A 21,603-nucleotide genomic window follows, 5' to 3' on the forward strand; every position below is an offset into this window, starting at 1 on the left:
TCAGTAAACCATTATTTGCTTATTTAATTTTATTTCAGAAATGAGCAAAGGATGTGGAAACTGTAAATAATGCGAGGCTAGTAATTATAGTCAGCATATGCAGTAGTTGGTGCCATTGAAAGCAAGTTTTCTTAGTGTGCAGAGCATTTTTTGCCCCTATATCACTGTGCCTTGTTCTGCGAATCCTGTATTTCTTCTTCATCCCTTTGATTACTACCCACACACCGTGGGGATGTTGGATGTCTGAGGCATTTTGTTGGGTTTGTTGTTCTGAGTGACCGAGCTGTTTGTTTCTTCCTATGAGACCTGGATGACTTAGACTGTTAGTAATGTCTGGAACAAGTGAATTAGTGACATTTTGTGATGAGTTCTCACATTTATGGTTGTAAAATGACAAGCTGTCCCAGAGGGATTACATATATCAGGCATGTGCATTGCAACTTCACTTAACTTTTTTTAGAAACAGGTTGTATAGGTGCAACTCATCTTTTAGCTCCTCGTGTATCTGCCTCCAGGGGTTGACTTCTTATTCTTGACTCAGCTTTCTACAGAAGCTTTTTATGTTTAACATCTACATGAGCAATTATGAGGAACCCCTCAGAAGTGCTGCAACACTGGCCCCATGCTTTGTTATTTCAATGGAAAAGTCTGGACCTAAAAAGCAAGCTGACCCAGATGCCTGATAATAATCTTCTCCAGGTTGAAAATGAAATTTGATACGGAAAACTTATGCACCATAACATCCCAAGGCTGGGATAATTTTTTAACTCAACTATTACAGCAGCTAAAGACTCCCCTTGATTAACCTAATTTTAGCTTCATATTTATTCAGCACCATTTATTTCAAAGGCTCCCTAAAAATTTATAAACATAGCCAAGGCATCAGCAATCTCAAATGCAAGATTTTAATGAGGTCTTTTTCATTAATCCAGGTGAACAGGAAACTGTTCTGATGTGGGGTTGAACTGGGGGCCTACAGCTACCTTCCTTGGGCTGTGAAGCTGGATTTTAGCAGTGTCAGAGCTGGATGGAAAGCAAATGCGAACTAGAAAAATAGCATAGTAATGTAATAGAGTATTGCCATTGCTAGTATCAGGCCACAGGCTCTGTGCTGAGTTTGCAGGGTGTCAGGACTGAGGCTTGTTGGGCTTGCTCTGCCTGAATTTTTATTGACCTGCCTGCAGCTTTGTTTTAATTTGATTTAGCTGTAACAGCAATTTTTCTTCTGATCAGATGGCTATAGCTGATTTGTTTTACTTTGTTTATCATCATAAAGGTACTACCCTAGTTTTACACTCTAACATAATGATGTAACATAGGGAAATGTAGGGCTGGTATGACAGCAGAGGCCTTGAGAAGCGGAGGCACAGAATGTGACATAGGGGAGTATGGGCATGGGATGGTAAGAGATGGGGCACAGGCTTGGCACGGGAGACCCCACAGCTATAAACAACTCACCCATGGTCAATTAAAAAAATGCAGACCCGAAACAGGGCGAAACTGGGCAAAACTGGGCTTAGGGGTAAGAGAGAGAACAAAAGAAATAGTATCTAGCATTTGTGAATGCACCTTATATAATAAATTCAGATGTAATGTGGAGCTGCAGACCAATGAAGAAAGAGCAAAGATTTGTAAAAGCATGTTAGCGAACATATAAAAATGACCCCAAGTGGAAGAAGAAACCATAAACATGACCATCGTATTCCTCCTGGTGAAGGACTCCAGAGGTTGATGACTTGCTGTAACCCCTCCGCCCCAAACAACAGAATGAGACGACCAAGCGCAGGATCTGGAGGAGTAGGGGAATGGGGTGCCTAACGTCAAGAAATGAGATAGAAACTAAGAAGTGAGTGTACAATAGTTTGAACTGACCCATGATTACCATTGAAACTTTTTCTGCATAGGCATTCTTTTTTCTGTAATAATTTGATCTGGACTGATTCTTGGATTAGACTGTAAAAATTTCAATTATACTAGAAATATATACAGGATGTGTTTCCTCTTTGCCTCTAACAAAATTTTGGACATAACAGTAACAAATATATTTTAGAACTAGGAAAAAAAGCAAATAGCTGGGTCAAACACTCCAGGAAAAGTTCATCCTCCTGCTGGCAGGAAGAAGACTGTGACAAAGCAGGGATGGATACTGTGTTATCTATTTAATTTTTGTTCTTCATCCTGATATCCTCCAGATTGTGGAAAAGCTGCTTGTAAGTTTTTCCTGAGTAGGAACAGTGGCATTTGATCTGAAATCAGTCTGGAACTGAGACCAGAAATATATATAAGGCTGTTGGTGAATATCATTCTTCAACATTTAAATGATGCTGAAGCCCCCACTTGCAGACTTCAACCTGATTCAGCCACACCATCCCCATTAAAGAAACAAGAGAACATCTGAGTCCTGCCTCCAATCATGCATTTTATAGCAAAAGCACTTACTTTTTGGTTTGAATCCAGACATTGCTACTCAAGTCAAATTCTACTCTGCAACCGCCTTTAGGCTTAACCAGAATAAAAAATGACCACTGTGACATTGGGTATGAAGAGATTCCAAAAATAGACACACAGAATTTCATTCAGATGCTTAGCATTACTTAATCCAGCAACCAGTGGACATTAAAATTTCATTTTAGCAGAATGTATTTTTCTTTGGATTGGGTCCCAAATAATTACATTCCCCAGTAATTTCATTGTTTCAGTGACAACCTATCCACACAGTAATGATTCTTAAGGGGGCAGCGTGCATGCAGGAAACAAAGCATTCATCAGTGGGTACCATTCTTAACCATCCATTTTTCTCGTGGTTTCCTGAATCACTGTTTCAAAGCATTTCAAGGGAGCTGATGCTCATGCTTTAAACCATTATGTTTATTACCATCAATAAGCATGTCTGAGCCAGAAATCATTCAGTGGCTGTAGCTGCTGCATCCTTCGGGAACAAAGTGTTCTAAAGAGCTAATGTTGCTCTTTCATTACGAAACCTGTTCAGAACCACAGAGAGCAATTTTGAGAGTGCAATTGGTAGTTGCTCTAGGGTGGAAGCTTGACAGGAGTCCTTTTTTAAGCTAAATGACTGTAACTGTTTATTTAAAGAAACAGAATCAGGTGCAGGTTTTGGTATGCATGTATATTTATACATCTGTGTGTGTCTCACGTGCTTTCCCTCTTTAGATTGCACAAACTAATTCTGCCTTAATAAATGAAAAAAAATCTTTTGTTTATGGCCAGCCCTGTCATGAAGAATAAGTAACAAAACACCAAGAGATTCCTACAAAACTGAGATCAGTCATTTCATCCTGAGTATCTCATGTTTTTCTAGCGTGAGCACACTTTGCCTTTTAATATGTTTGGGGGGATTTAAGTGTGGGTGGGGAGAGAAGAGAAGGACACGGAGTGAATACAGAAGGTGAAGTGAAGGCATTAGGGTTAAAAAAGACAGAACAGATTAACTGCTTGCAAAGATGAACAAGGGTATAGTTTCACATTACAGTTCTTCTGGTGGCAAAGCTGATTTAAAAAGTTCTTGTTGAAAGATATATTTAAATGAGAATATTTCACTGATCACTGCAACACAGCCCTAAAAGTTCAGCGGGCACGGCCAAAGGCTACAAACTGCAGCATGGAGGTGGAAGCGCGAACCAGGGTGGGAATGGGCTGGGACTTTCCATTTGGCCTCACTGAGAACTGCTGGAGAACAAGCTCTGGAAAGGAAGGATGGTCTCGTGGTTAAATCATCGTCCAGGGAGCTGGAAGAAGCTGCTTTCCATCCCTGACTCTGCTGCTAATGTGCTGTGTGACCTGTAGCCTCAGTTACTCTAGAATGAGAGTAAAATCACTGAAAGTATCTTTTCAGAAGGGTGTAGTTATATCTCATTAATGCAAGTTTAACGGAAATTGGTATAAAAACACAGCATTGTTATCAGCCCCTCTCATCTTTATAAGTGCCACTGCACAGGTAATTGTAGACTTTCAAAATTAGATCTCCTGGTAGTGCTACTGAACACATATGCTTGTGTCTTAGCAAAATGTTCTTTGCAAGGACTTTAGAGATCAAAGACAGTCTGGGCTTGTTTGGAAACCAATTATCTACTGCTGTGCGGACCTTTGAAAAGTAACAGGATTTTTATTGCCTTTATCCTTTGATCCCCCAAATGAGAAATATAAAGATATGGAAAAACAGAACAAAAGAACAGATGTATCAAGCAAAGAGTGAAAAGGGAGAGCAAGAATGTGCCCACAGGTTAGTTGGATAGATTAAAAAAAAAATCAAGCTCATGGATTAAAACCCCCTAAGAAGCTGCAAACATAAGCAATGTATCTTTTGGCTCAGTATCTTTGTAACTTGGAAAATTGCTTAAACGCAGGGCTGCAATATGGATTAACTGTAGCTCTCCACAGGAAGGATGATTTTTGCTCCCTATGCAGCTGGACTTACAGAATTAGTCCTGGCACTTTAGGTACCATTGCTGCAGTAGCATGTTGTGTACCTTTGATCTCCATACTACCTAATTCCTTTATCCTTTCTCCCACTCTTTTCCTGGTCCAGCTTCTTAGTCCAGGAAGAATCCAACGCCATCAAATGTGCTTTATAGTGCCAGCTCTGACTTGTCATTTCCGCTGCTGCCAGAAGGCTGTGGGCCAAGGGAAGGAGCTGCAGGTCCGCTCAGTTCTGTAGCATTTCACCCACTCTATGGCCCTGTTAGTTTAATTTTAGTTTCACTATCTGGGGTCAGTCCTTGTACTGAGGCAATTAGCACTGAGCATCTGAAACTTGATAGGGATTTAAAGCAAAGGGTGAGTGTTTGCCACCTGGTGAGACGAGGAGAAGGGAGGGGGCGGACGAATGAGCCGGACCTTTTCCTTTTTCATCCGGCACACATTAGTGGATCAATGACTGAAATGGATGAGGGTGCTGCTGAAGTGTCACAGCAGTGTAATGATGTAGCTGCTATTAATGGCTAGAGCTCCAGCCGGAAATTATAGAAGAGGAAAAAAAATATTTCTAAGGGCTCTGAATTGGTAATTTAGTGCTTGCTTTCATATCTCATAAAATGGCTACTGTGCACATATTCAGAAGTTGGTCTGTTAGTTAAGGAAGGAATAGAATAGGAAGGAATAAAGCGTGTTTGATCACAGTTCTCTTTCCATTCCGTATCTAAGATACGACCCAACCATCAGTGATGCTGACTCTCCTTTAAATCGAGAACAGTTTCAGGCTCTTTCTTTAGCATATCTGTTTGCAGTGGGGAACTGTACCTTCACACTCGAGCTGCCTGGATTTAGAGCAGACATGTACAAAATATTATAGTTCATATGGACTTCGTATTCAAGATATTTCAAGATGATGTTCCTATTACATTAAAGTCAGTAGTAAAACTCTGGTTAACTTTGGGCAGCCTGAATCTAGACATTGTGAAAAATCAAAATAACCAACCAAAGCAAAACAAAAATCCCATAACAAAAGCACCTGTTCTTGCAAAATTGTTTAAGAGGACAAATTTGCTGCTCTCAACTAAATCTATGACCCCATGATGGTTGTACCCTTCCACCAGCAGTTTAATGGATTGCAGGATCCAGCAGGTCTTTTCCATTTTGACTTTCTTTGGGTTTGTCCCCTTTTTCTACAATAATCAGACAGGTTAGAGTGGAGAAGATGAAGGGGGAGAATTCCCTCCTCACTCTGAAAATGATTCAAAGGAGTAATTATATGGCTATGATCAATTAAAACAGTGAACACACAGAAGTCCATAAGAAGGGCTGTAACAAAGAGCACTGCTTCCACTCACACCTTTCAGCTCTAACTTAATTTCTGCCCCCTGCTCGGAGGCTTCTGCCGTTGTTCTCCTGCTGCGCGAGGCTGCTGCAGTTGCTAACGAAGCTGCGGCTGCCCTTTCTGCAAGCAAGGGGGAAAGCATCCAGCGTGGATTGCGTGAAACAACCTACCAGACCGCTCAGAGGTTAATAGCTGGTCCTGAAAAGCAGTTCCCGCTAAAACTGGCAGCGGGCAGGCCTGCCACGGAGAGGGGAATCCTGCCTTTTCCATGTTATATGGCACTGCTGGGGCACCTGCTGGTCTCCACTTGAGCCCTTTCTGCCTGTGCAGTTAATTCTCCACACCTCCGTTTGTAGATGCTTCAATGAATGGCAAAAAGGGTTTTCACTGATTTCCAACTCCTAACTTTTTCTGTGTTTCCTAAATAATGGAAGCTGTCTGCCAAGGCAGCTCAGGGTGAGCGGGGAGGGGAGACCATGAGGTACGCGACACTGGATGATCAGGCATAAATATTTTAGAAAAATGTGCCAGTATGAAAGGCTCAGCTGCAGCTATTCGTCCTGAGGGGTCAGGTTGCAAGACCCTCTTATTCACTCCGCCAGTGTCTGCCTCCTTGGCTGCCAGATGTGGACAGATCCAAGTGAGTAACAATTTTCCCCTATATCTATAGGGGAAGTAAGAGAACAAGTATTTACGTTGCACTAGTAAAACAGTTCTTATAATTCTGCCTTGTCACTGGCTAATTAAAGCTCACACAGCCAGTTCATCATCAGTCAAAGCCTGCAAACCTCCTCATTGCCAGGCAGTTTTGCAGCTCTTAAATCAGGCCCAATGTACACCTCTGTCTTATCCTAATTAAACCGGTTTCTGTGAGCCATGTTAGCATCCGTGTGCGTGCTAGCCAGCAGTGCTTTACGATGGTAACTGGCACAGCCGCTTTTTGACCCTCTTCTGACAGACTACCTCATAGAAGAGGCGTCACTGCAACTGGCATTCATACGCATTCTAGAAACAGTGCTGTAATGCTCTACCCTAATGACCCAAAACATCAGATTGAGTGTGCTTCTGGTGTGCCCTGGGGGTTTCTACTGTGCTGGTTCAAGAGACTGCTGTCCCCCAGCCAGAGCAGAGGCAGCCAAAGGGGGTGATGCATCAGCTTCTCGCCTGCCCCAGCTCCCAGGCCAGCTACCTCCCTATATATTTCATCTGGCATATGCTGGAGACCTGTTGCACAGTGGTGTTGGACTGCAGGGCAGACAGCCTGAGTTTTCAACTTTTTTGAGAAGATGAGAACCCCTTTGTTCTGGTTAATTTTAATGGGAGCTGAAATTCAAGTCCTCTTAAGCAGCCTTTTTGTGCAAAATATCAGGTTCTTTGCATGACCTTGAGAACTCGGGCGCTCTCTGTGCCTCACAGTCCCACATCCATTAAACAAAAAAGCCTCACTGTGTTCCTAGAGGGAAAAACGTTGTCAGAATCATGATTCAGAAACTTTGCTGGTGAGCGTGGGGCTTTTTAGAGAAGCTTGGCAGTACAGTTAGTGTATGACCTTAGAGATTAGGAAGCATCCAGCTGTCCAGCAGACAGGATGACAAAAATTCTAGTCCAGACACAATCAACTAAACAAGCTACTGCCCTTCTCTTAAAGGTCTTGCTTTCATTGATTGACCAGTGTCTCCAAGCTGAATCTGATATTGAACACTAACCTCCTGTCTCAGCAAGTTTGTGCAACCACTGTACGGAGGAAAATGCTTATTAGATTACCTTGCTCATTGATAATTTTGTCTTCTGATTCTGGTTATACAGAATGATACTGCTAAAGAGGACATGACAAAGTAAATCAAACTGTGCAAAAAGATATAATAAAAGCCTGTGCAAAAAGTCTTTTTTTCCTTCCTTCCTCCCTCCCTGTTTCCCTCTCCTTCCTCCCTTCCTCTCCCTCTTTCTCCTTCTCTCTCCCTCTCCCACCTGGGTATATTCAAGATATATAATCAATGTACTTTTAAACTTCTTTGTGGGAGTTACATTCTTTACTTGGTGTATTTGGAGAAAATATATCCACAATGTGGATTTGTCAGACCCTTTGCTTGGAGAAGAATTATTCATCTTTGTTTTCACATATAATTTATGATTTTTTAATTATTAGTACAGACAATCCTGGACAAGCATTGTTTCTTCTTTTGGCCTTTTCTACTTAGCATGGGAAATGGAAAAATCAAACTTAGGGAATTCAACAAGGTTCAATGTAACTTAACTAGGGAAAAATACTCCTTCTTGCATCACATAACTCTGAAGGTTGGTTTCATCACACACAGAAAATCAAAATAAATTGAATATATAATATTTGAAGCTGTAAGGAAAAAAGCACAGAACCAACATATTTGTCTTGGTTCCCATCCTCTAAAGGTCAGTTGTTAAGATGTATCACAGTATTAAATTACTAGTGCAAAAGAAGTGAAAATGCAAAAGGAAGTCTTGAAGAAAACCAAAAACAAAACCAAAAGAAGCCTTGAAGAATTCCAGTACTGTAGTTCTTAGAACATCCACTTGCTCTGTAAATATTGCTTAATTAAATGTACTTAGATTGGCAGTAATACTTAACTACAACTACATTAGAACTGAATCATTACCTGCAATATTAATTCCAGATACCGCAGCAGAAGCAAACAAACTAGGAGTGGGTCTGAGTTTACATCCTGATCTAGAATTTATGATGCAGATCCAAAAATATCTAGTCAAAGGACAATATCAATTTATTACAAGGTCATACAGACCTCTGCCTTGTTGATTCATGTTCCCTGCTCCCAGCTTTACAGAAGAACTTTGTAAAGGCCAACTGTTTGGGTGTCATGAAGAAGGATGAAGCAAATACGGTTCCCCCTTCAAATTTTAGTTTCCTAGAGAAATATGGTACTATAACAAATGGATATTTATCTTGGATGCTGAGGGAAGGAAAAGGCATTTTGGTGCATGTACCAATAGCTGAATGGGAAATTTGAAATAACTACATAAAATGGACTTACGATCTGTAGCAAATGAATGGCTGTCAATCACACAAAATTTCAGACTCTGCTAAACTAAATGGGCTGGTTTATGACTGTAATTATGTAGCCTTACAATGATAAGGTATTACATATACATATCTTACTCTGTGCCAGAAACTGTTCTGCATAAGCCCAGTAAATTTAATTACTAAAGGAAAAAAACTCCTCTGTTTCATGATCTATCCGCCCCTGCAGTGATTACTCAGGGGAAATTCCCACTGAAGACAAGCAGATGGTTCCTACCTTGTTGTACACCCAGCTTATTTTCTTTTAAACTATGAAGTGTTTTATAATGACATTTTTCTCTGGAGCTGCCTTGTATTTGGCAGACATTTTCTGACTATGTGTGAATTCCTTTTCATGCTATATGTGAATGAATTGTTTTGTGTTTTTTACCCCAAAGAACAAATCCCACTTCAGTTTCACATGAATAAGGACATGAATCAGACAAGTATCTAGTCCAAACATGCTTTCACCAAGATGACTCCCATTGACTTTGTTGCTAGGGAGTCAATAGTCACATTTAATATCACCGAGCCACATTTTCTTTGGTGCATTTCCAGAAACATCTGTATTGACTTCTTAAAGACTTGTCTACGGACCAGTGTTGTGCCCTTCTGCTTCTGAACAGTCTCTTACCCTCTTTTTGGATGGATACATAAGTTCTCAATAAACTTCAACAGATGTAATTTCGATGAAGGAGCTGCCTGCTTTCTTTGTGCCTGCTGGTAACCTACTTTGGTCCTGAGAGGAGGATGATATATGTCTGTGATATTCGCCAAGGCAAACTTCGTCCTTGTACAAGAAGCCAGCTCAAGCCCTACACGTTGTTCAAGGGCTTTATCCAGGACAGAGGTGGGGTATCTGCTTGTTCTCAGCAGAAAGGTAAATTTCTGCTATCTCTCCCTTCTCGTCTAAAAAAATTGCAGACTAGCGGGGGTCTCAGAAGAAATATCACATAGGTTTTGGAAAAGTGATGAACACTGATGATATCTGTCAAGAAACTTTCATTTAAGTCAAATCTTTGTAAAACTAGATGTGCCCAGATTAAAGGATAAACATAAATTGGCAGGTGCCTGGTCAGGGAATGGTATGTACTTTATCTGATTTGAGACTATGTAGCTCCAAGGAGTTCTTTAAAGAGAGATAAATCATTAATCCCCACAATCAGTTCAGAGCAGCCAGAAAAGAAGATAAAGTTCCAGTGTCTTTGTGCTGCATACACCTCGAGGCATCTCTAACAGATTTCTCTGCAGCTCGAATTCAGCTTTTTGCTTCAGAGTCAGAGACAGGGAGGGAAGCTGTGTTTGAAAGAAAAGAAAATAGTTGTAATCTCCCACGAGATATAATTTAAAATGGACATTGTGGGGAAAAAATGTTATTTGCAAGCATGATGGCATAATTTTTCTCTGGTATCCATTAAGAGCACATGCAATACCTGGATGACTTAACCTGTGACCATTATTTATTGTAACCTGCTTTTTCCCAAGAGCCGATGTCTGAATCAGAATCTTCCATCTATAACTAAGTGCACTTCTGGGAAGGGTAAATAGAACAGAGCCAGGCCTGGATCCTCAGGCAAGAAGCACATAGCAATCAAAAAAGGAAAGTAGAAAAGTGGCTTTAAGTGTCCTCTTGCCCCCTGAGCCTGGACTGGCTATATAAGGCAGGTCCCAGTAGAAATGAAAAGACCCTGCAGCCTGCTCACTCCTTTAATAATTTGTTTCAATCTCTCAATTTTTATCATGGAATAAAGAATCTCCTTGCAGTCTTTGGGGAGAAAGGCATTCACCCAGGAATGACTCCAGCGCACTGATTTATGCAATCCAGTGATTTGCCACAGCATCTTTCATGCAGAACTACTGTGATGATCAAAGCCAGTTTAATCAGCTCAGCATTTTATAAGTATTTGCAGCCCCTTCTGCCTGCCTGTAACTGGTCAGGATATGTCTCCTTCACTTTGGACAGCAATGATGCAGGGAAAACCAATAATAGCTCCACAGCCAGCCTTTCCGCAAGCATGTTTTCACCCTAATCCTTCAATGAGAGGACAGATGGAAATATGAATTAGGAGTGGGAGATCCTGCCAACTCTCTACCCAGTGAAGGAAGGGCTCCTGAGGGAAGGCCATCCTTTCTATCTGTTTCCTATCCCATAAAACCCCTGAGATGTGCTCAGAGGATTCTCAGAAATGCTGAGGAACTTGATTCCCCCACGAACCTTTAAGAACCTGTGCCTGTGAACTGAAGCTCTGACTGCCAGCATGGCACAAGGCTGTTTCTTTGGCTGTCGACTCCAGGCACAAAGCGCAGCTGATTTTGGAAACACGACAATGGTTCCATGACATGCGAGTGTCTTCCTGTGAGCATCCATTCTGGCTCCACCATAGTTTGATGCTGGTTGAACAAGGCAAAGCTTTCTAGGGAAAAGCCAGTGTACTGTGGTGCTATCAGTGTCACTTTAGTGAAGAATTCATGCAGAAGGCCGAATCTCATGAAAACCACAGTTTTCAGTGTTGAAACAAGTGTACTTTGAAACTAAATCTTGATGAATTAAGTGCACAGAATGCTTCTGAAGAGGAAATCAGGTTGTATTTTAGTCGTCTGAACCATTAAGCTGTATTTAAAACACTGAAGAGAAACATCTCACAAGTCTTGTTTAATATAAGCTGCTATTCTAGTTTTCATTTCTCCCCCACTTGGTATCTCTTGCTCTCCAAATTCAGGGGGAAGCTATGGTGTTATTTAATGGGATTTATCTGAAAGGGGAAGCTTTAAAACTGTGCTCTGGCACAGAGTGGGGCTGGCTGGGGCAGCGGCACAGCTGTTACCTGCCCAGCAGTGTGGGGAACAAACAACACTGTTGGAGAAAGAGGACAGGAGCTGCTACCTCACAAATTTGCCTCCACTAGGTCTTGCTTAAATCTAATTTAAGCTTTATTTTGAGGATTTAAGCAGGGAAAAGCCTTGCCCTTGTTCTCTGCATAAAAAGGAAATTTCTAGCAATTTAATCTACCACGGAACAGTCAAAATAACAATGTCATTGCTGAAAAATAACATAAATTTGACTATCAAATCACTGATTTCTTTCAGAGTCCCTCTCTCCCGCTGTCTATATTGAATGTGCAGGTTCCCATATTAACTTTCTGATTTGCCAGAGTTTGCAGTAGTTCATCTTTCCAATCCCTTCCTCATTAAATTTCTTCCACAGCTCCTTTGGACTGAAATGACTATAAGCTTCTTGCAGTTCATTCATTGGGGCTCTCAGTTTGGCAGAGTATCAGGCTGATGCCAGGATAGCCATGGCCATGAAGGATTTTTTTTAAGGCCGTTTAGTTCCTGCCATCTGTTCATTGGCTCAGCTCTAAGAAATTTGGACTGTGTTGCCTTCCCAAAGCTGTTTTTTCCCCCTTGGACTGCTGTCAAAATATCCAGTCTGTCTCTGTGAGTGTTTCAGTGAGCCAGCACTTGAGATATGATAATATGCCTCTGACTCATATATGTGTTACTTTATTTCTCAACAACAAATGGTGATAACAATGCATTACCATGCATGTCACCTGGAAGGCAATGAGTATAAAGAGGTTCCAGACATTTAATGGGGAATTACTGTGTTTTTGATACAGTGGGACAGTATTTTCTACGCTATTTCCTCATTTTGGATTTTAGACCAATCCCAGGTTGTTTTGTCAAGTCAAAGTGTGGGAAAGAGAAACTACTTTTGAGGCTGTTGTTCTTCTGGACCAGAGTTTTCCATGGTGGGGCCATTTCACTGAGTGGTGCAGGCAATGAGGAGGAAGCAGAAGTAGCTGCTCTCACTCTGATTTTCTCTTACTTTTGTGTAATCTAGTTACACCCCACTTTAATTTTCATATTTATTTTCCCCTCAGATGTTTTAGACAGAGGTGGTATTAGGCTGACACTTAGGTACCCCTCCCCATGAGCCTGCTTTGCCTTATGTTGTCAGGCAGCAAGCTGATCTATCAAAACAGTTAGAGATGGGCCCCATTTTAAAATTTACTGGAAGATCTGATCAGAAGACAGAATCTCCTTAACTGAAATTTCTGCTTTCATGAAACTTGGGCTACATCTGCATCAAGCTGTATTTTGTGGTCCTGTTTTTTTGTTTTAAGATATGATTTTCAGAAGGGAACATTCCAGTGAGGAATCTGAAGGTATGGCAGATCCTTCTGTTTTGGTGCATAGATTACAAGCCTGCCAATGTTTAAGATATGATTTTAGATTCTGCTTGATAGGCCACCTAGGCTTATATTGGACTTTTGAGCTTTCAGGCATTATCTACTTCAAACATTCTAAAATATACTCTATTGATAGTGTGTTTCTGTATGAAACCCATGCAAAAGAGATATTTAGTTTATGGAATGAAACCATAAAAATCTAAGAATGTGGGAACACAGCTGGTTAATATGTGTCCCTGTCTGACAGTTTTAAAAAATACTGTCTTAGCTAGAAAATACAATCACTACTTTAACAAAACAGATCTTCCCAGTCTTACTTGGTTGCAAGGCTTATATTCTGTATATACAGCTGAAGTCCAGCTAAATTACCTTTTTTTGAGCTGACTGCAGTACTTTTGCAGAGAATGATGATAATGATGGGCACTCCAGCACTGAGGTATTGCATTATCTAATTTCTGTTGTTACTCTGAAGTGTAAGCAGCAAGCTTATTAAATATGAATGTAGTAATCAGACAAATTCTATGACTGTGTGCATGAGCTTCTCATTAATGTTTCACAAAGAAGCATCAAGAAAGACTAACTGACTGCACTGGATTTAAAAGTAATAAATGTACTCCAGCAACAAAGTAACTTAATGACCCTCCTATGAACACAAGGACTTAAAGCAAAAGGATATTTCAAAAGTCATGGGCTGAACTCAGTAACTCAAGCAGATCGCCTTTTGCATACCCCTGGTAACCTCTTGTGGAGTCTCGTTTGCCAAAATATCTGTGCAACGGTACCATCCATTCAGTGTCCCATGTAAATGCTACATTATTATACACTGGCAGTCCTGGCCACCACAGCTTATCATGATCTAATTACAGCACGGGATGATCGCTGTAAACTGTAGGGATGGCTTCTTAATAGGACACAGACTGTACCTTCAAGCCAAGTTAGCAATTAGGGCATGATTTTGAGCATCCTTTACCTCTCATTGACTTCAACAGATAGCTCTCCTGGGATCACGCTCTTCAGCTGTGTAAGCGAATACTCCTTCAAAGTGAACTTCTGAGCTAAAAGAAAAAAATACTTTAGCCTTTTTTCAGCTTTTCAGGAAGGATGTTTTCAACATCTAACAAAGGAAAACATTCTTTATTTTATTTTATCTTGTTTTTTACATTTGAGATTGGAAGCACCCTTTCATAGGCAGAGCATGTGAAACCGGACACCATGAATTGCACATTCCTCCCCTCACCAAACAGCTTAAATAGATGCTCAAAATAAAGGAAATCTGCTTAAAGTGGAAAAACCCAGACTGACTTTTAGGTGATATTGGATTTATAGTTCTAGCAAATGGGGAAAATGCTTTTTTCTAAGCAAAAATATTTCTGATTAAACTTCTAATTATTTTTCCCCATAGTGATTACCAGAAAAAGCAAACTTTCTATTTCTCTGTCCATCTGTCTAGACTATATCAAGCCCTACAAGATGATGCAGCCAATGAAAAAATTATAAAAATATATAAGAATCTAGGTGAAATGTCAAAAAAAAGATAAATACTGGACTCTATTTATCCTTTCGTATTTCAAAGAAGAAAGCACAGGACTACAGGTGTGACAGACAAAAACATCATTTCATTGTAGGGTTTCTTATGGGTCAGTGTCCATGATCAAGATATAAGAATGATGTGGGATAATCCAGACAGAGTGAAATACAGATCCAGGTATGTGAGTTGGTCAAAACTTTTATTGCTTTGTTCATGGAGACACAGTAAATACGGAACAGCATTTTAATGATCACACCCCAGAAGAAAGAAGTGTAATGCTAACCATATTTATGATCACTTTATTTTTAACAGGATATCTGTAAATTAAAATTCTTTCTTCTCTCTGCCATTTTAAGTAAAAATAAAAAGCAGACATTATCAATTTGTTCTTACAGGTGGTAGGTAATTAGCATCTTTACAGACTCCAAAACCTAAACAATCAAAAGTTGAATAATTTATGGTAAATGGAACATTTTCTGTCAACAGTATTATAATGTGCATTAGAAATATACCTCACTGCCTGGAGCTGCTTGATTATTGATTCTGGAATTCTCATTAGTGATGCCATTGGCAGCCCTAGCCTGTGTGCAATGCTACTTTTTATTTGTTTGCACTTCTGAATTAATTGGAACTAATCCATGGTTACTTGCACTTCTTTAGGGTGCATTTCTGCCAATAAGAGGATGGATGAGGTGTGCTATGGTTGTTCGCATGCCAGGCAAAACCTACTGGAATGACCACTGTATTGTCCTGCAGGGACCACAGCATGCACCTCCTCAGCAACAACTGTATTGTAGGCCAATGAATAGCAAAGTGACAGCTTTGACCTTCTTGCCATAGGTATTTTCTCGGGTTGGCGAGGCTTACATGTCTCTCAGGCCAAAAAAAGGTGTTAAGTAGCAGCTGCAAGGGGTGAATGATCAGGAAGAAAATCAATGTGGGGATGGGGTGTCTTTGAAAAAGTTAGAGCCAAAGGACTGAATCTTCTTAGGGAACAAAAGAAAGGAGAAGGCTTGGAGAAATCTGGTAGGTTAGAGGTAGGTTTAGAGAAAGGCTAGTTTCTGGCTGGGGGATGACTGTTGTGGGGATGTCTCTAGTTAGAGGAGAGATCTGTTGATTCAGGGGATGTCTGGGGGAGGTCATCTACTTATATTCCTATTCTTCTTGGCATGCAGAACCTCAGATATTTAGCCATTTCCCTTTATAGGGTTTCCAGACAGCCCTTCTTCTTCAGTGTAAGGGGACATTTCTTTCTTCTTAGGAGGGTAGCGCAGACCAGAGATCCTTTAAGAAATTATTACATATTGGGTTGTAACTCCAAGACGAAGGAAACTCCTTGCAGTCTTCGTTCTTAAGCTTTCCATAAGCATCTGCTACTGACTCCCATTACTGAGCTGGAGACCCAAACTGATCCAGTTGCTTGTGTAGAAAATGGCTGTGCCACCACTGCAACCAGACCACATTGCATCTAGCAGTGCAGAAGGAGTGCTTTGGAAGAGAACTCTTCACTCTCTGCTGATGGGGGCTTCATAGGCTTTAGCTTTCTTGCATCAATAGTTGCAGCAAAGTTGCACAATATTTAACATGAGTTTAATGATAGATGTTGAAGATGGCTTTATTCTGCAGGTACAATCTGTGCCTTCATTAGGGTAGGTGAAGAAATGAAGTGATTTGAGGTGTCAGAGTTCAGGTATTCTCTTTGCTGTGCATCAGACACAAACTATTAATCACAGTCTATATGTATGCTCACAAGATGAGAATGAGTTGCTAAAGGGCTTATTATTAACACTTTTTTCTGAATGTTGGAATTGTACAAAGCCAGATGAGAAAACAGGCATACATTTAAGTGACTGGTGAAGCTACAGATTTTTTTTTCCTGTCTCCCAGTATATTCAAATCAAGATGGAATGTTTTTCTAGAAAATACACTTTAGTTCAACTCACACTGCTGAATTTAATGCAGCAGTGGCATTTAGCAGCTTCTCAGATTTAATAGCATCTAGACTCTTTTAGCCTTATGTTCTGAATTTACAGAGGGGCAGTCTGCACTTGAATTGCCCAAATAAACCATCCTCCATGTATTGCATTCTTTCATGTGCACATCTGGTGAGTCCTTCATTGTTCCTAAGTAGGATGCAGATTCTTGGAAAATCACTTCTTTGACAGCAACTGTAACAAGAAACTGTGCAAATTAAAACAAGAATGGAGAATCCCACTGACACTTTTATTAGGAACAAAATAAAAGATCTGCAAACTGTGTTTTGCTTTTCTTCCCCTCAGCATCACTGAATCTTCTGATTTCAGAGGACTTGCCTAGTCCTCTATCATTACAGACACAAGTGGGCGCATATCAGAGATTAAAAGTAACTTCCTGGTCAGTATTATTAATAGATCTGTCCTCACTTACTAACAGTATGTTTAGAAAAGCTCTTTAAGGAAAAATTTAAACTGTGTCTCTATCATATGTTTCCATAGCTCTACATCATTTGTGATTTAGCAATGGTCAGGATACATGACTGCTCTCTTCTTTACCTGACTGCCTGAACTGGATTTCGCATTAAGAAGAGATAACCAAAAACATTTGCATCCAATTATACTTTGTCCCATTCAACTCTAATCAACACTACCATATCAACTGAAATCAGTTGACCAAAACCTGTTCTTGTCTAAACTATTCTCAAGTAAAAATAATCCCTCTCATATCAGAGGAGCAAGAAAGGGGATGCCAGGGGTAAAATAAACAAAATAAAATAAACAAAAGCCTAGATGTGAAATCCACATTGGTGTAAACCTTAACTATCCATTTTCTTCTGAACAAATCACAAAAATCTGTTTATCAAATAATTGCAATTTAAGAACCTTTTTTTCATATGGAGAATGATTAATAAAAATTGCCAAACCTAATATTAGTGTATGTCATGGGTAGTTTCCCTTGCATGCAATAATTGACTTTTTTTTTTTTAATTGCTGCAGTTCTACAAGATACTGTAGAACCTACTTGTGTTCAAAAGAACCACTCTCAGGTACAATCAAGCATATGCTTTGTGCCCATCTGAACTGGACAAACTGAACTAACAAGTTGAAGAGTTATTTATCCACTCCTTATTATCCAACCAGATGGAATAGTTGGAGGGAAAATAATTCTCTGTGTTTCAGGTTTTGACAGCTGCTGACTAAGGGCCAATCCCACTAGCTGACAAGGAAATAGTTTACATGACTAGGACTTAAACTTTCGAACAGCTGCACCTCTTTTTTTACAGGAAGAACACGAGCTGTGATTGACCTCCTTACAATTATTCGCTGTGATTTGGACACAGACAATAAAGCTGGAATCATAAAATGATTTGCTGAACACAAATACAGCAATGGCCTTCTGTTACTGAACCTACTTTAAAAGCTGAAATACAGCATCATTTTCTTCTGCTTTGTGGTCTGTAAGCATTACTTCAAAAAAAGCCAGTCTGAAAGCCTACAAAGACGTAACCACCTTCCTGAAGAAGGAAATGTTGCATCTCTGTTCCGCACAAGCACATAATGGATTTCTCCTCTTGTGCAACAGCACACATTAGCTGCTTGAACACACTGCAGGCACCACCTATTAGCTCTTCTCTATAAAGCATAATTGCAGCAGATCCTTGGAGCATTAATTTGTGCAGTTCCAGGGACCTCAGTGGAGGGTTTGGTCTGTCTCTACTAGACCTACCAAGCTTCATGTATAGGGCAACAACACCCTCTCAACCATTTACTGAGCCCATTTACTGAGGTTGCAAATAAAATCAGTAACTCTAATCATGTTTTTGGTTGTTGTGGATCCTGGCTGGCTAAGAATCATTGGAGATAAACATCTCATTTCAAATAGGCCACTGAGCAGATGGTAATCACTTTTAATCACTAGCAACACAAGACAAATCTCAAGTAACGCCCTTGAGATGAACAGTTTGGTACATCATTCCCACCATTTTGAATGCTGAATAGCATGCCCTGTAAAGAGAGAATATGTGATTTATGTACATATATACTGCTTGCTAACTAAAATACTGATAGTCATTGATAGCTTTTCACATCTCTTGTTTTGGGCTCTTATCCAATGCCCACTGAAGTCAAAGCAACCTTTTTTCTTTCTAAGTCTTCAAAGAGTCCATCTGCTGCAATAATGCAGCGTTGGTTTTCAGTTGTTGATACAGAAGCTTGGGAGACCTGCAAGAATTTGCTGCTAGATACTAAAAATGAGAGCAGTGGGTAATTTCTTTAGTCAGTTGAAAACACTGTGCTTAAATGCAAACAAATAAGCTTTTTACAATTTGTGGAAACAATAGTGGGGGTCAGACACTGACTTCCAGCTCCTGCCCTATGTCTGCATCAGGTTAATTACTGCAGACAAATCATTTTAGACAAATCTCCGCTTTGGTCACTCCTTAAAAGGCCATGCAGGGAAGTTTTTCATAGGCCCTGTCTGCTGCTGCATGGCTGAAAAAGCTGAGGTGTTCTTTGCATTAACGACTTCTTTATGCTGATGGTGGTGCACTCATTTTTGTATCATCTCTCTCTGATCCTTTGTAATGTTTTCAGAACAGCCTGATGACCCAAAGATAGCACTGGGCAAGACCGTGTGACAGGTCGTCATTTCAGTCCTTCGACTGGAATCTCCTTTGTAGGAAGCTTAGTAGACTATTTCTTAATAGTAATGTTTAAACAGTTTTGCCTGAGCTCTCTGACAGGGCAATCTGTGTTTAAGTTCTTTTTTGCAGGGAATTTATGAGAATAGTTTTCAAATGGTTAGGTTAGCCCAACTAACCCAGACCTGCAACAGAAACTCCTGACGGTTTACAATGTGTGTTCCATACCTTGACTTAAATTTTAATTCCATGGAAGTCAGCAGTGACTTTCCCACTGATGTTTTACCCAAGTTTGGCTTTGCCCTTTTGTTTCTTGGAGCAGGATGCTGACACCTCGGTTCCATGTCCTCCAGTGATGGCCACATGTACCAATCACCAGGGAAATTCACCCTCACAGCTTAGAGTAGCAGCAAATATTTCTGCAGCCAGATTACGGCTGTTTAAATAAGAACTAAGCAACGAAGGTATATAATTAAAATCCTACCTGACAGTTCCAAAGGGTTTATTTTTCCTAAGCTTGTCTGAAAAGCACTGCATGGTATTTTCAAAGTAATGTAGTCACCCTACTTTTATCAAGGAAAGATTTAGGTTGAGGGGGAGTGTTCACCCTTACTGAACACATGGGTTTTAATGAACCCGGCTGCACGCATTTGGCCTGGAGAGAGGAGCTGGTGCTGCTCTTTAATAATATGAGCAAGAAGAGTTTAGGGGAGGCTGTCCAGCATGGTCAGCAGCAGGAAGTAGGTACTCATCTCACGGAAGCAGTGTTGACAGTTTGCAGCTCTGGGCCCTCTACAGCTGCCGTGGGAGGGGCGAGCAAACTGCTGACTCCAGCACAGGCTGAAAAAGTCCTTAAATGCACACAGGCCTTGATCCCGCTCTGGGCAGAGACAGCTATTGACTTCAGCAGGAAGATTTGCTTCTCTCAAGTTCTGGGAAGGAGTGGGAACATACTGAGCCCTTAGCAAACCATGTATTTTTTTCCTCAGTAACTGTCTGTTCATAGTTTCATCTGCAGGCTCTTACCAATGAATAAAGGAAATGAATGAACGAAACATCCCAGCTCTTGCTACCTTTCTCAAGTGTAGGTTGCTCAGATGCCCTGGGAGTGTTGTCAGAGAAATAAGCATCTACATATCAGGCCTGAAGAGGAAAACCCACAAGCTGTACTTCTGTTGTGATTAACCTAGAGAATCGGAAGATCTGGAAGAAGTCTAGACGCCTTAGGAATACTTTCTTATACAATGCATACCAAGGCAGTAAGACTAATGCACTGAGCCACTAGTCAGCAGAATATAATTCTTTTAAGTTGTGCAGTGAAGGTGCAATGACTAATGTTGTGATGGGTGAGGGGGAGGGACAGCAGCTTCCCAAACCAATTTTTCAGAAAGCCATGCATTTTTCTGCTGATGCTGTAGGAGAGCGTGAACTGCACACAACCAGGAAATGTAACTTATGTGTTTGAGCTCTAAGTATCACCCAGAAATGTGATATACAAGAAATCAAGCAGCCAGCATTCTGTAAGATGACTCAAATTTCAAATCCAGCCCTCGAGCCTGTTTGATAGTCTGTAAGATTTTCTTTTCAGTGCTAAAGAGGGCACGGCAGGGGTCTCAGCCTATTCATTAAAACAGCCTGTCTGCTTTCTAATTGATTGCCTCCAGCTGTGACAGAAGTCTAATAACTTTTATCTAAAACTTAGACCATAATCCTACAAGTTCTTATGCATATGCTTAGCTATAAGCATAGATTATAAAGTCGCAAAGCTCTGCTTTCTGACCATCATCCAGTATGATCTGTTCTTGTGACACTGCTTATAACTTCCCTCAGTAATTCCTGCAGTAAGCCCTTATTTCTGGGTGAGCTAGAGCACATTTCAGAAAGACACCCAACTTTGATTTAAAGCCTTCAGATGGAAACGAATCCCACAAAACTGATTTCAGTATTTAGCGATTCTCATTATTTAAACCGCATGGCTACTTCCCAGTCCTTCCTCCCGCCACGGTAAACAGCGCCCCGGCGCCGCCATGCCTCGGCCCGGCCCGGTCCTGCCCTGCCCCGGCCCGGCGCTAGCCCCGATCCCGCTATGCCCTGGCGCCGCCACGCCATGCCCCGGCGCTGGCCCCGCGCCACGAGGCGCGGAAGGCCCTTTCCCCAGACTACGTTTCCCAGCGCCGCCCGGCGCGGCGGGAGGCGGGCGGGCGGCGCCGGCGGGCCGGAAGGCGCGGCGCGGCTCCCCCCGGCGGCGGCGGTGACGGGAGCATGGCCGGGCGGGAGGGGGGCGGCGGCGGCGCCGTGCTGGGCGAAGCGGCCGACAGGCTGTTCGCGCTGAGCGGGCTGTTCGCCGTGTACAAGCCCAAGGGCCCCACCTCGGCTAGCGTGCTCAACCGGCTCAAGGAGAGGCTGCTGGCAGGTAGGCGGGCGGGCGGCCAGAGGCCTCCGGGG

The 21,603-nt window shown here is 41.3% G+C and overlaps 1 protein-coding gene across 4 annotated transcripts in view; it reads left to right on the forward strand.

The window, feature by feature from the left end:
- Window positions 1–21,404: 21,404 nt before the first annotated feature.
- The window catches only part of TRUB1 (TruB pseudouridine synthase family member 1), a 30,579-nt gene continuing 30,380 nt past the window's right edge, over window positions 21,405–21,603 (forward strand). For all 4 annotated transcript variants that reach the window (XM_067300286.1, XM_067300288.1, XM_067300287.1 and 1 more), the window contains exon 1: window positions 21,405–21,571. In XM_067300286.1, the coding sequence (XP_067156387.1) occupies window positions 21,421–21,571 (151 nt within the window). In that variant the 5' untranslated portion in view covers window positions 21,405–21,420. The remainder of the gene's footprint in view (window positions 21,572–21,603) is intronic.

Source organism: Apteryx mantelli, chromosome 7 (assembly GCF_036417845.1).
Source record: "Apteryx mantelli isolate bAptMan1 chromosome 7, bAptMan1.hap1, whole genome shotgun sequence".
Taxonomy (NCBI): Eukaryota; Metazoa; Chordata; class Aves; order Apterygiformes; family Apterygidae; genus Apteryx; species Apteryx mantelli.